The 15,250-nt window shown below is 34.2% G+C and overlaps 1 protein-coding gene across 10 annotated transcripts in view; it reads right to left on the bottom strand.

The window, feature by feature from the left end:
* PPP3CA (protein phosphatase 3 catalytic subunit alpha) overlaps positions 1-15,250 on the bottom strand; it is a 309,334-nt gene that overhangs the window by 24,868 nt on the left and 269,216 nt on the right. For all 10 annotated transcript variants that reach the window (XM_072755567.1, XM_072755569.1, XM_025983828.2 and 7 more), the window contains 2 exons: positions 11,626-11,751; positions 9,412-9,486 (listed from right to left, as the gene is read on the bottom strand). In XM_072755567.1, the coding sequence (XP_072611668.1) occupies positions 9,412-9,486; positions 11,626-11,751 (201 nt within the window). The remainder of the gene's footprint in view (positions 1-9,411; positions 9,487-11,625; positions 11,752-15,250) is intronic.

Below are 15,250 nucleotides of genomic sequence, written 5' to 3'. Positions count from 1 at the left end.
TTGGGCAAGCATGCTAAATGTCAAAAGGATGCATGCACTAGAACTTAATTCTCGACCCTGATGGATTTATACGTTTATCAAATGCTAGAACTATATTTAAATGTTATCTCTGAAATGATCCAATTAAGGGGGAGAATGGACAAATAGAGTAAAACATTATGTTTCATTGTCCTATGTGTCACACACTAGTTAGAAAATTAACTGAACACCATCTGACAGAATAAAGAAGCAGGCTGAGAGAAGGAAGGCAACTCCTTGGTGGTCAGTGGAGGCCCTTGAGGCACAAGCCACTCAAATGTCTTCTGATGCTTTTCAAGACCTAGCAGGATGTTTTGTCAGCATATGGGGGATGCCCTGATGTTTTTTTACTCAAGAAGGAGAATAAAGAAATGAACATTAGGTTGTGGCCAATGATCATTTAAGTTGCATGGATAGGCAACTTAAATGAGACTTAAATAACACCTAAAGATATTATCTTATCAGAGGAAGGGATTATGCCAATCAAAAATGTACTGGTGGGCCACAGAGGCAGAGTACAGAAGAGAAGCTGAGGCAAATATCTGAAATGTCCAGGGGAGTGTTGTCCAGGGGGCAAAGGCCTTCAAGTGTTCTGGCCCTAGGGCAAGGCTTCAGATCAAAATAGCTGGCTCCTTTTGTGACTGCTTTGAAGACCTGAAGAAACTGGCATGTGGGAGGCAGAATGGAACAATGGTAAGGAACTTCCGGTTGAGAGTAAAAGACCCGGGATGGAGTTTCAGCTCCTTCATTCCCTAGCTGTGCCGTCTTGGATAGATTACTAGGTCTTCTCATGTCCATATTCTTCATCTATAAAGTGAGGGATGATTAATGTGCTTTATTTGCATTAGTTCACATAACCTTCACAACAACCACCTGAGGAAATATTATTAATCTCCACAGTCCCCAAGATGATTCTAGGGAACAGAAACAGTAATTTGTTTGCCTAAAGTCAAGAGCTGAAAAGCACTGACCCAGAGCCAAAATTCATTACAGTAGCAGGTTGACTGACCTACTTCAAAGGTGGGTAGAAGAATAAAATAAGTAATGTGTCCACTTGCTCTTAATATTCAACAAACACACATGCCAGATACTGTGTTACCCGCTAAAGCACTTAGCACAGATCTTTGGTACGTGAGAAGTACTCAAAAAGGTTTGCTCTTATTATTAAGAAGGAAATGCTTGCATAGAGGTGGATATATTCCAGTTCTTCTAACACTTGCACTTCTTACTGTGGATTAAAAGATCGACTGTGTGATCTTCATTAATATCAAGCTCCCTAGTTGGGACCTCCATTAGTTTTTGTGCCAACCAGGCTAAAGACTGGGGCCCAGATGATGGCATATTTACAAGGGGGAAATGTTGGCAGCGAGGACGCTGCTGGTTTCATTGTTCAGAGAGAAAAAAAAGAAAGAAAATAAAAAGAAACACTCCAAAAAGGTGGGATGACCAAACAGAATCAAGATTTCTACTTCTATGCTGAGAAATGGGAGAAAAGTTTGATAGCTTCTCATATAAGAGGGAGAGCAAAAACAGACTATACTCATAGAAAAATTTTTTTTAAATCTAGATTTTTTTTGAGTACTTACTTAACTTTTTCATTGAGCCCTTAAACTCCTCACCAGAGATCAAAAAATTACCATCAAGAGAATGTTTTATAAATGCTAGACTCACAACAACTGTCTCCGTTGTTCAATTAACTAATAATTATTCTCATATAAGGACAATCTTCAGGTAGACAACCTGGACCTATAAAATGCCTTAGTACAAAAATAATCATTAAAGCTCTGCCAAAAACACAGTAAAAGTGATCTTTTCTTATGGTATCACTTTTCAGCAAGCTTACATTACACCAGTCCTTTCTGTGAAGAATGCCTCTTTCACACGCCACAACCCCAACTTTATTTGTGAGAAGTGATGTTTTTCTAAAATATAGACATACATATACACAAAATGTTTGCCTTCATTGAGGAAAAAGAGCTCTCTACTTCAATACCTTTCAAATAAAGGATATATTCAGGTTTATGGAGCACATGCTTATTTCCTTTCTTTTTTTGGGGGGGAGGGGCTTATTTCCTTTCTTATAATGCAACATGGATTTCTTTCTCAAATACATTCAGTTGAAGTGTATGCTTTAGATATGCAATAGCTAATGTTTAGTGTAAGTTGGCCAATGTCACCATTAGTTGGAGGAAGGTTCAAATACTACAAAAATTAATGATTTTTAAATCTGTGTAAAAATACTATACATGTGTAAAATGCATGTGTCTGTGGAAATACAGCATAAAATTCTAGAATATTATATTACTGTGAACATAATATTCTAGCCAATGGTGGACATTATCCAACCAATTACCTATAACAAGCATATGACTGTTTTTTCACATCTACTTTGTTCTGCAAAGTCTGTGCTTCTACATAACGTGAAAATCCTGCTAGGTAATAAGGAAACACATTTGTGCAAAAGCATGGTAGTACAATATGAAGAGAAAGCAGTAGTACTTTCGATGTTTGTGTTGCTCTATCATTTTAATTAGCAATTTAAATGGATTTTGGTTATTACAATCAAATATGATAAGCTAGACTTGATGATACTGATGACAATATGATGGCTAACCAGGTATCTTGTATGATAGTCAAGACCCCAAAACTTCAATAGCCATGGTATGATGGGATTTTCTATCCTACTACCTAGTAAATCCCTGTGTATTTTTTAGATATGTTTTAATTTTCAATGATATACTGTTTCAATTTTATGATGTTTCAATTTTAATGATATACTGGATATAGCATTCACTTTCTTTTTATGGCATAACCATGATTTAAAAAAAAAAAACCTGTAATATAAATGGTCATAGTACAAAGGATATATTTATAGTAACAAAAATGATTTACATTCTAGATTACAGACCAAAGTATTAATTGAAAAAAATCAACACTAAACTGGAAGGTAATTAACAAAATCCTGAGAAGACATGACAAGAGCTTTTACAAAATATTGAATAATTTTTCTTTCTATATATGTCTTTTATTTCTCCAATTACCTCACTCAAACTCAAATATTATAAAAAAAGATAAGGGAACTTAACACTGGCAAATGAATATCCATCCTTTGCATATCATTTCCTGGAAAACCTACATGGATTTCTCACATGGCCGTACCTCCTAATGCAGTTAAATACATAAAGTGTTTTCCTTTCCCTTGTCAGAAGACAAAATATGTCCTCTAAGTTTTCTCCTTTAGTAATCAAATATTTTGTCCTAATTCATGCTGCCTTCATCAACCCTTTCAAGCCTCTGTAAGACAACATATTTAAAATTGGTTTCCTGCTGCCTAAGCCTCTCAGTTCAATGGAAGCAAAACCATGTGTTTGCCTGCCATTGAATACACAGAGATACTCCATGAAGAAATATTTTTACAGAGAACTGAAAATATATAAAATAAAATAAAAATATAACACGATATGAAAATTGAGATACTCTGCATTTAATTTTTGGCCCGCTGCCAAGGATTTCTATTTTCTTTTTAGCTATTATAAATACTACAGCTAACATAAACGTCTCTTCAATAATCTGATATCTGACAACTGTAGTGATGTCCTGATATTTCATTTTTTTGGCCAGATTTACATCTCACAGTAATTTTTCTGCATTTGGTTCAAATATTTTTTAAGAGTTGGTGCCTCAACTGCTATACAGTCCTGGTCCTTTCTACTTGGTTGCCCCCTTGTCTTTTCTCCCCAGCTTTATCAAGGGTTACTTTTAAGGATCAGATTTCAATTTTCTGATATTTCCTTTCACATCAGCAACTTGGGAGACATTTTCACTCAATAGATTCCGATTATGACTTTTAATTCCAATTATGTTTTATTCTTAACATTATCATCGTTCAGATATGGTTACCTTAACTTTCAGATACATTATGAAGTTCCTAATTTATACTCCTACTCATCCTTTGTTCATTTTGCAAGTATTTTTCCAAGCTTACCAACTTCAGGTTATGTGTAAATGTTGACAGAACAAGAATCACATCACCACTGTGTTCCTTGGAGCTATTTATTTAATATGTCTAAATGTTTCTTTTTCCTGGGGTGCCTGGGTGGTGCAGTTGGCTAAGCGGCCTGCCCTTGGTTTTGGCTCAGATCATGATCTCAGGGTCCTGGGATGGAGCCCTGCACTGGGCTCCACACTCCATAGAGAGTCTGCTTGAAGAGTCTCTCTATCCTTTTCCCTCCCCTATTTTCTTTTTTTCCTCTCTCTCTCTCAAATAAATAAATTTTAAATATTTCCACCTTTTATATTAAAACTTAATATGCCCCTCTCCCAAACAGACATAGAACATTTTTTTTTCTTCAAATTGGGAACCTGAAATATATAATGATACGATGAGATGCATGGAAATGACAACATTGCAGCCACAAGAAAAGCTCTAAGTTAATGGCTCTTAGTATATGTGCTGCTTCCAGATGCACAAAACAGAGGGGAGTTTTTAAGATGAGATTTGTGTCAAACGTTCATCATAGCGATTAAATACAGTTTTAATAGAAAATAATATAACCAAACCTTTATAGAGGTATTCTCGGGAACCAATCAAATGCCACATTAGTCCCACTAATTCTCAACTTCACACTTTAAAAGGATGGGTATGGCTTTTTAAAGTTAGGCAAGAAGAAGACGGGAGACACTCTGGAACTCACAATATTACATATCAAAAATTACCAAATAATTCAAAGCAGATGAAGGGAGATAATTTTCTTGTATACAATTTAGATGGTTTTGTAAAGGCATGCAAAAAACCACTCTGATTCCATATTCAATGACTGGCCTGTGGTTAACATTAGGATAAGGCAAAAATGTGGATAAAGGATAAGAGTTCCACCATGTGGTTTGCTCTTTAGATGAAAACAGAGGCATAAATTCTAATTCAATATTAAGTCTTTCCAGTGCAGCCTGAAAGTAAATTTGGCTGAAATGCCTTAGTTTTTTTTTTTATTCTTTTCTTTCCTTTCTTATTCTACAGGATTTGAGTTTCACCTTCACTATTTTTCCATGTTAGCCAGACTTGCCACATAGCATAGTCTCAAACATAACTTGTGTATGTGTGTGTATATATATATGTATATATAAAATATATGCACATGTGTGTGTGATCTGAATCTAAGGTCTTTTAGAACTCTAAGATCTAAGAGTTTAAGATCTCTTTTTAGAACCTAAAAGAAAGTTCCAAATAAATAAATATTTCTAACTCATGAAATTGTCATTAGGTTTCTAGTGCTTATCAATATTCCAGCTATCCTTGTTGTAATAATGAATAAAGAAACCTTTGAAATGCTGCAGATTGCTTGATTTCTGTCAGCTTTTCCCCTCATTTTGGGATCACTTTCTAATCCCTGGTTGGAAATGAGCCTTCTTCATTAATGAAAATTAACTACCCAAATGAAATACATCTATTTGGATTTCTTCCTTTTCTAAAATGTTCTGGTGAATAACAACCCAAAATTGAAACCAGACTATAATTTTATCATCCAAAATCAGAAGCAGAAACAGGAAACAAAGACCCCAATATATATAAATTAGATCCTCAAAAGACATTCAGTGGTATTAAACTGTTTCAAAACTTTACAAGATAATAGAAATTTGTCTTTTATTCTCAACATAAAAGAACCACAGACCAATTTAAAATAGCAACCTTGTTCTGAATAGGCTATTAAATTCCTTTATTTGTAAGGCAGAAGCTAAAGAGGAGAGATTCGTGACATGATTTCTGCTCATCTACTAGATGAGCCCAAAGGCTTAATGTCTGCTCAGATACAACAAAACTCTTAATGCGATGAAACATGTAACTTCTTGGAGTAAACTAAGATTAAAGGAATCGAATAAAACTGTTTCCTTTTGCAGTTTATTTGACTTTTATGGCCAAATAGTGCAAAAAATCTACTTCCTTATTTTATAGTATATTTAAACAGAACAAACTATATTATGTTTAAATGTTGTTTGCCAAAAACAAAAAGCCATCATGCTGTTTCAAAGAAAAAAATTTCAAGCTTTGCAATCACAGTTTGTAGAAAGTTCTGAGAACAAGAGACATTAATTTGAATCAGGGTCGATTGCTTCACTAGCTTTGTGACCCTAGGCTTTAACTTCACACCATCCAGCCTCAAACACTTCAAAAGTGATGTAGCGATAATCATAGCATCTATATCAACAGGCTGTTTTGAAGAGGAGATAATATAAATCACTTAGTAAATGTGTGTGTGTATACATACTTAAAATGAATGAGAGCTAATAATTATACATTTTTGTTGGACAAAAATAAAATAAAAATCAGACTTTTGTTGGACAAAAATAAAATCAGACTTGTAATGATGTCTGACACACAATGTTAGATGCTGGCATTGTCATCATTAAATGTAAAGTGTTGCTGACAGAATCTGAAGGGCAAGTAAAATCAGGCCCATACCTTTCTTTCCTCTATGAAATGAGAAGAATCCCTATTTGCTATAGATCTTAGAGACACTACGAAGTCACCTTGATAAGATAAAAAGAAGTCATGAAGGGTAGAGGTATCATTACTGCCTTTGATGTTTCAGTTGACATTGAATATGGAACAAAATATGGAGACCTTGATAAATAACCCATGAAGAGATTCCACATCCTTCTACCCCCACCCTCAGAATAAGTAGCCATTTAAGGCTGTTGCGTTCTTTGGTGTATTCTGACTCCTGCTTTCCCCCCTCTGTAGCCAACAAGCCCAGGAGCCTGGTAGGCAGAGCAGAGGGCCAGACCCCCGAGAGACACAGACTGCAGGCTGCATACAGGAGGGACTGGGAGTAACTGGAAACTTTATCCTCAGGTTGAAAATAATAAAATAATATTGCCCTCCTCACTCCAAAAAAAAAACAAACAAACAAAAACAAAAACAAAAACCTTCAATATGCATTCTCAATAAACTGTAGTCTCAGAGAGTCAGAGAGTTCTAGCAAGTTTTACAAGTTATTCTTTGAGCACCTTTGAAGAAATTCATAGTTTTTGCATCATGGTACATAAAGCACTAAAGAATATTTCTTACTGTTTACTTCAAAATGTATAGTGTCCTAAGTTAAAGATACTTTTAATTAATACTTTTATTTCTGTTTTCTTTATGTTTTCCTTAGAGGGCCTATTTACAAGATTTGAGCTAAAAGATCACATTTAGGGGTCACAGCTATTTCTATGCAGGACTGACCAAAGATTTAAGCATGGTAGGGTGAGAATTCAAAGGTCTGCTTATAAACAAACAAAAAAATTCTCCAAATTCCTTGAAAGACATGCACTCCATAATTGAAATTAGGAGGCTTGAAAACAATTGCTAAGGAGTAACTGAATGATGATTGGAAGTAATTATTTTAAAACAGAGTAAGTCACAAAAATATATCCTTTCATGTAAGTAACTGAGAGGGTGGATAAAGAGAATTCACTATTTCTGAAGTAAACACTGAGTTAGTTTTGGTAATGTTTAACTGTAGGAAACACCTGTACTGTTGAAATGTATAGGCATTTTGGCTATAGTACCTAGCACATAGTAGGTGCTTAATATAGATTTGCTGGGTGAATGGATTAATATATAATTACAGATCTACTTATTATTAACACATTATTACAGGTCTACTAAGCCCATTTATTCTATATGTTACCTTTTTATTGTATTGTCTGTATTATAAACATTGGCCAATGAATTTGACTATAACAGAGATTTGTTAACAGATGCATATCACTGTATTAATGTTAACTAATATTTCTTTTCAGGAATAAAATGAAATAAGGAAAAATGTTGGTTGACTTTTAAGATTTAGATTCCACCAGGGTGGTATTCTTCCTTTAGAAAAAATGCCTCTGTCCTGATGAAAATATCTCTTAAATGATATTTAAGTCCTGGAAAAGCTACTAGTAGCAAACTGTGGCTATAACATATGAAATATCTAAAATCTGGATGAAGCATAAAATACCCACTGAACTCCTCAATATTTCAAATATATGAATATAGTTCCTGAAATAAATTCTTTAAGCTACTCTTTAGCTAGTTCTAACCTAGTAAATGTACACATGTATGTTTATATATATGTATATAAAATTATATAAATATATATAATTTTCTCTCCTTCCTTATATTATACATACCCTTGCAATGTGATTCATGACTAAAGAATAGGCTATGGAGACAAGTAATGAAGCTGGGAGAAGTTATAGAAAGGAAAAAAAAAAACTAGGAGATGACAGGCATAATTGAACACTTCAAATTTACCTAAGGATATAGACTCTGTTCATATGAGTGCATGAATACTTTTATTTTACTTTTACCTGCAGGATTACCTATTTTGCATTTTTAGATGTGACCTGCATTAAATCCAAGTAAACATTACATCATGCTGTTTAGATTCTAACTCTCAGAAAGAGCCACATTCACCTTTCATTTGACTTAAGTGCAGTTTTTAAAAGGAAACATGTTAACAGTTTAAACTTCCACAATATCTGGTTTCCGCTGCCACCTTCACTTTTCAATTTATAATATTTCATTCTATTGACATGATCATCAGTCTCTCTATCTAGACTGGGACTCCATCAAGTCCCAGTCTCTCTGGGATCTTGGAATTCTGAGTGCCCTACATAGATTAGGTCCTTATTCCACGTTTACAGAGGTACAATCTACTCTTGCACTCTTTCTCCAACTATATTATGGTTAGTTTCCATTCATTTTGGGGTGCTGCTATAAGATCCACAGTGATTTTTTTCTCTCCATCTTTTACCTGATGAATCTTCATCTCTAGGAGAGTAAGCATACTCTTCTTTTTTTTTTTTTTGTAAGCATACTCTTCAAGGGCAACTGAATACCAAACAATATCTTAAACAACAAAGTGAAAGCTGTGTAGCTTATTCATTACTTATTATTACGGATAGGAAAAATATATTGGTATTGACATGAATACCAACATATAAATGTGTAAATATCCCCCTTTTCATAAACATCAAAATATGAATAACTAACAGGAATAATATCACTAAAGGCATGATTAGAAGTTACTTAGAAAATGGTAATAACGTTTGTTACAGGATTACATTTTTTGTTTTCTATTAAGGAGTCAAAAAAGTCACTTAGCACTGTGAGCTGTTGAAAGATAGTTATTAAAATAGTTTACTACTTCAACAGTGTTTTCAATGTAATGGGAAAATTCTTTCATGGTGTGTGTGTGTGTGTGTATTTCTTCAAAGTAAATGGAAAATATAATATCTGCTATTCTCAATAATATGTTATAATTTAACATATAGTTCTAATCTTAGAAACTTATTCTTTGGGTTACCTATGAGATGCCAAGTAATTACCTGGCAAATAGCATTAGCACAAAGGCTCAAGCCTCTTACCATCAAATCCATCTTCTTCTGATCCTAGTTCATCATCTGAACAGATGTTGAGGACATTTACCAGCATCTCAGTCACTAAAAAGGAAAAGAATACAAACAAAAATGTCTAGATTTCTATTACAATCTTAATTATTACTCTGGAATTACTAATGAGCAAGCTTAGCAATTACACTTCTTACCTATATTGTATATAGAATCTCCTGCAAAGTAGTTTCTATAAAATTCAGATCATAAAAGGTAACTGGCTTTGTGATTCTACACAGACTTTATGTTTATAAAAGTATTAGCTCATATCTATGAAATCAGATGGTAGCATTTAACTACCTATAGGTCAATAGACAGTGGACAAATCAAATATGTGGTGGTGAATATACTATACATCTATGAAGGAGGAAATGGCTACTTTTGAATTTTTATTTGTTTGTACAATGATACTACTAGATCTAAACCACATTGTGACTTTATGTTTTGCAAGGGCTGAATGAATGCTATATCTTTTTTAAGTTTTTTAATCCCCCAGAGAACCCAACACAATTATAGGCATGTGGTTAGTGTTTAGTAAAAATTGTTGATTGCCGAAATAATATATTTGAAATAGTTCTGAGGATACAATTAAAAAAAATGAGTTGATATACATAAAATTTTACTTTCAGAAAGGCTTTAAAAATGAAGCTTAGGTAAGTTTACTAAGAAATTCTGTTGAGTAAATTGATTATAATAAGATTGTATATAAATATCATGGAAATTAGTACTGCATCACTTTTATGCTAAGGGGCATGTTACATACATTTACCAGTTTCTAAAGTTAGGTTGGATTCTATCATAAAGGTGAAAATAAACTTGCCTACAATTTCTTCAGGAGCTACTTTTAAAAAATCAATGTTCTTTTAGAGAAGACACACAATAGAGAGTAAAACATCAGTGTGGCCAACATTAATACATAGCTTCAGTTTAATTATCAAAAGTGAATTATGTACTCAAATATATTAATAGATCCTTTTATAATAGATGTTTAAAACCTGAACATTTATGGAAACAACCCAACTAAAAGGTATCCCTAGGGTGCCTAGCAGTGGTCAGGATTACATTGCTTCTGTTTCTAGAGAAGCCAACAAAGGACAGTAACTGCCTAGTTCTGATCAGGGTAGGAATGTGGTGACATGGGGTAGTGCAGCAAACACTTAATAGAGACTATCAAAATTTACTTTTGACTCATTTTGGTATCCAAAAGAAAGATTTCTTCACTGATAAATCATAACTTCCTGACTGAATCATTTTAGGGCATTTAAAGAAAAAAAACCCACAAGTATTATTGGAAAAAAATATTAAATTAATACATTACACACATTTATGGATATAAATAAATATTTAAGAAAACTTGTAGCTTTTCTCTAAAACCCCCCTATGGGGATTCTGAAATGTGTGCAAACTCTTACCTTTATTCTGATACCTATTTACCTGCTCTGGTGATGTGTGATATGATCCTTGAGGAATGACCGGGTATGTCCCCATTTGGCCTCCTGAACTAAACACTCAAACTCAGAGGTACAGGCCTTTCCTTGAATTTTTTGTTGAGGTTTAGGTCAAAATATAAAACAAAACAAAGGGAGAAGAAAGGAAGGAAAGACAAGCCAATTCTTTTGAAAAACTGGGACAAGCTAATAGTTAACTTTTTAAATATAAGTTTGTCTAACCTTGTAACACATTAATGGTCACTTCATTTGTAATGAACTATTTTATTGTTGTATGTACTGTCTTTCAAATTATTATAGCCATTAATCACTATCATACGATGATTATTATCAACATCAGAAATGTGAGAAAAGCATAAACATCTTAACCTTTTAATTTGACAAGGAGTTTGTAAAATAAAATAGCATTTTTGAATTAATACAAGGGGTAAGGAGAAAAAGTAGCTATTATAGCTTGAAGCCAGTTAAAACTATGTATCTGTTATTTTTAAAAGAGTTGTATTATCCCAATCAGATTATATGAATGTACCTAATGTTTCTCATTGCTTTTGTTTCCTTCTAGTTCACTCATTGCATTTTGTTAACAGGGTACACAGTGACACACTTTCAAATCACTTCTCTCATGTTGCAACTTGTGAATTTTATTGGGTAGGCCAAAGTATTTCTTTGTTTCCACATCTCCTCCCCTTCCTTCTTGTACCACTGCATTAAGAACATCCCAGGATTCCCCAACACAACACACCTTTTTCCCCAACAAATGGCAGGGACCAAGTGAAAACATCCATGAAATTTGGAAGCCAGTATGGGTGAGGAGAACAGTTGAATTGCCTGATATTCATGACATTGTTCTCATACTTCAATACTGCAGCTGAAAACAACAAAAACAAGGACATTAGGTACATGTGCACAGATTTCTCCTTCTCCACCTGGCTTTAGTTGATCAAGAAAATTCAACTCTGTGACTTAAGTTCCAAAATATCAAGGCAAGTAGCTTCATCAGTCACAAATGTCTACACTACTTAGAAATTAAACTACATTCAGTGTAATATGTAACTGCACAATATATGAATGCTAATATGAAGTGGCATTACAATTTGGCAAATATTTATATAAAATAGTTAATCAAATGTCTGTCAAGAATTGGTCACGCTGCTCTCACAGCCAAGAACATTCTAATGTTATTTAACATCTAATGACCCTCATAAAAGTGGTATAGCTAAATTAGTTTGACAATTTAATAATCTCCTCAAATATCTGAACAGAAATTATTTCTATGTTTAAAAAAAACCCACATATCTTCCAGTAGAACTCAACAATAGTTGTACACACAGCAGTTTAAATCAGACTGCATTCTTGACTTAATAAAATAAAATGTCTGGATTGAATCCTGCATAAAATAATATACTGGTATCTGACTTCACCATTGACTTCTGAAAAGGATGCACCATCCATAACTTAGGAAAATGAATCTGCCCCTTTCACTCTGCTTTGGATGGTGTCTATGGGTTAGATACACAGTACATAGAAAGTTATGATTGTAGAGATCCTAAGAGCATTGCTAGTCTCACTTCTAACGAGATTCAGAAATTCATCCTTTAACAATCCTGATACAACTTTGAAGATCTCTGTGAGTCCCTTCCTTCCTTCCTTCCTTCCTTCCTTCCTTCCTTCCTTCCTTCCTTCCTTCCTCCTTCCTTCCTTCCTTCCTTCCTTCCTTCCTTCCTTCCTTCCTTCCTTTCTCTCTCTCTTTTTAAAGATTTTATTTATTTGTTTATGAGAGACACAGAGAGAGAGAGGCAGAGACACAGGTAGACGGAGAAGCAGGTTCCCTGTGGGGAGCCAGATGCGGGACTCAATCCCCAGGCCCCGGGTTCACAGGATCACGACCTGAGCCAAAGGCAGATGCTCAACCACTGAGCCACCCAAGCATCCCTCTTTCTTATTTCATTTTTGAGTAGTCTCTACACCTAACATGGGGCTTGAACTTAAAACCTCAAGATCAGGAGTTGCATGTTCTGCCAACTGAGCCAGCCAGGTGCCTCCCTGTGAGTACTTTGAATTTAGGAAAAGCTACCTGTTTTAATGGCATCATCTGTTCTATGGATAGACAATTTTAAGTTGTGGGAAATTCTCAAGTTGAGTTTGAAACTTCTTTACCATTTACTGATCCTAATTCTGCCTTCTGGAAAAATACAGAAAAAGTATATTTCTGATTCTAAATGACAACCTTTTTAATATGAAGAACAATACTCTCATATCATCCCTTCTCGAGCTCTGGTAAGATTTAACTTTTATTACCTTCTCATGGCATGATTAGCATTATATTAGTGGAAAGTAGTGTAGAAATCCTAGATAATATTAAACGTTTTTTTTTCTTGTTTTGTTTAGGGTTTTGTAACATAGAAAAAGCAATCCTTTCATCACTTGTTTACATTGTAGCATGTGATTACAGATAATAGATCAAAGACAGCCCTTCAAAATCTATTTTTTAAAAAGCTACCAAAAGTTTACTGGGTTTGAGTCTTTACATTAAATTCTTGCTTACTAATACCTTTAACATAGCATTGCTTTCATAACTGTGTTTGTTCTTACACACACACACATATATATTTAAGTATGCTCATAGGCTCCACGCCCAGTGCAGAGCCCACTGCAGGGCCTGAACTCACCACCCTGAGATCAAGGCCTGAACTGAGATTAAGTTGTGGATGCTTAACTGACTGAGCCACCCAGGCTCCCCGCCCCGGAGTATTTTCTTAGAAACCTCTAAATATCCCAATTTTTCCATCATAATGTGCCCTGTCCAGACTCTATCCCTTTAGTGAAATATTTTCTTATTTCTTTTAGTGGATATAATCTCAACCTTCCTCTGAATTCCAAAAGCCCCTGACTTACACCTCTATATTGCATTTATTGTTCGAATTTGAGCATAGCCATTCAATGTATATATGTCTATGTTTAACTTCTATGTCTTTAAGGACAAATATCATACAATAGGTTTTATATTTCTTTGTGTTTCACATAACCAAATAAATAAATAACATATAATAAATAATAATATATAATAATAATAAATTTTAAACAGATTATTTATTTTAAATAAATAATAATATATAATAAATAAATAACCACCTTTTAAATAAATAATTTTTAAATAATTTTAAATAAATAACAGAGGCTAAGGATACATCTTGGCATTTCTCTTACAATTATTTTTCAGGAAAATTTTTTCCTAATCCCTTTGGCTTTTCTTCAGATGAGATGGCTTTTAGTGTTTTGTCTTCATACTGCTCATCCTTATTCTGGATACATGCCACATTGGCAATGGCCCTGAGAAAGTGTGGCCCAGAAAGAATATAATCTTTTTGGTGGGTTTAATCAATGCAGACTATGAGGAGGATATACAGTTTCTTCTGTAATCTGGATACTATATATATCATATTGCAGCCTAATAATATGTTGATGTTTTCAGCAGCTTGCAGTTAACTAAAATCACACTTGAGAACAGTATGGTCTTTGCTTTGAATCATATTTCTGGCTCAACAGCATGGTTCCAGGGAACAGAACCACCACACTTTGGGGGCAAGAAACACAGACAGTGCAGTTAACATTGATATGAAGGGAATTATTCTCTTCTCCCCACAAAATACCGAATACTTCATATATTTCTGTACACCCATTCTTCTTTAAGTTATCATTTATGCCATATGACACATGGCCTAAGGATACATTCATATATGAATTAAAGGCAATGCAAAATGAAAGAAAATCATGGCAAATTGCCATACCTATACTTCTGATCCACCAGATGGAAAAGGTGAAGTATTTCCCACCTTTGCTAAGTACTACCTGAATACCAGCTCCATTTAAAAGGTCTTCACTATTTTTGGATAGTACTTTGGATATGGATACACTCATAGCAGGAGTGTATCGTTATAGCTTCAAAAGGATCTTTAAGGTTCTATATTGTCTCTTTGAAGACTAATTTCTCCTCTAAGTTTCCCCCAATTTTTATTTGTATCATTAGGTTGATACAGCAGGAGGAAGGAAAGTAGGTGTTGTAACTAACAGTGCCCTGGAGGAAAGGGAGAGGCTCTATAAAATATGTTATTTAATCCTTACTAGAAATCTGAGAGAAAAAAAAAAAGAAAAAAAGAAATCTGAGAGGCAGGTGTAACTGCCTTTATATTATAATCCAAGGAACTGAGGTTGAGAAATGAAGTGACTTGTTCAAGATCATGCAACCAGTAACTGGATCAACTGATTCATATTTAATTCATCTTTTACTGACATCAAATGAATCCCCTTTCTACCATTCCCTTCTGTCTCCTGTAAATTATAAATGGATGAATTCTAGTCCTAGCTAT

Source organism: Vulpes vulpes, chromosome 4, assembly GCF_048418805.1.
Source record: "Vulpes vulpes isolate BD-2025 chromosome 4, VulVul3, whole genome shotgun sequence".
Lineage (NCBI taxonomy): Eukaryota > Metazoa > Chordata > Mammalia > Carnivora > Canidae > Vulpes > Vulpes vulpes.
Note: the sequence above shows the minus strand (reverse complement) of the source record. Positions and strands in the feature narration are given on the sequence as shown.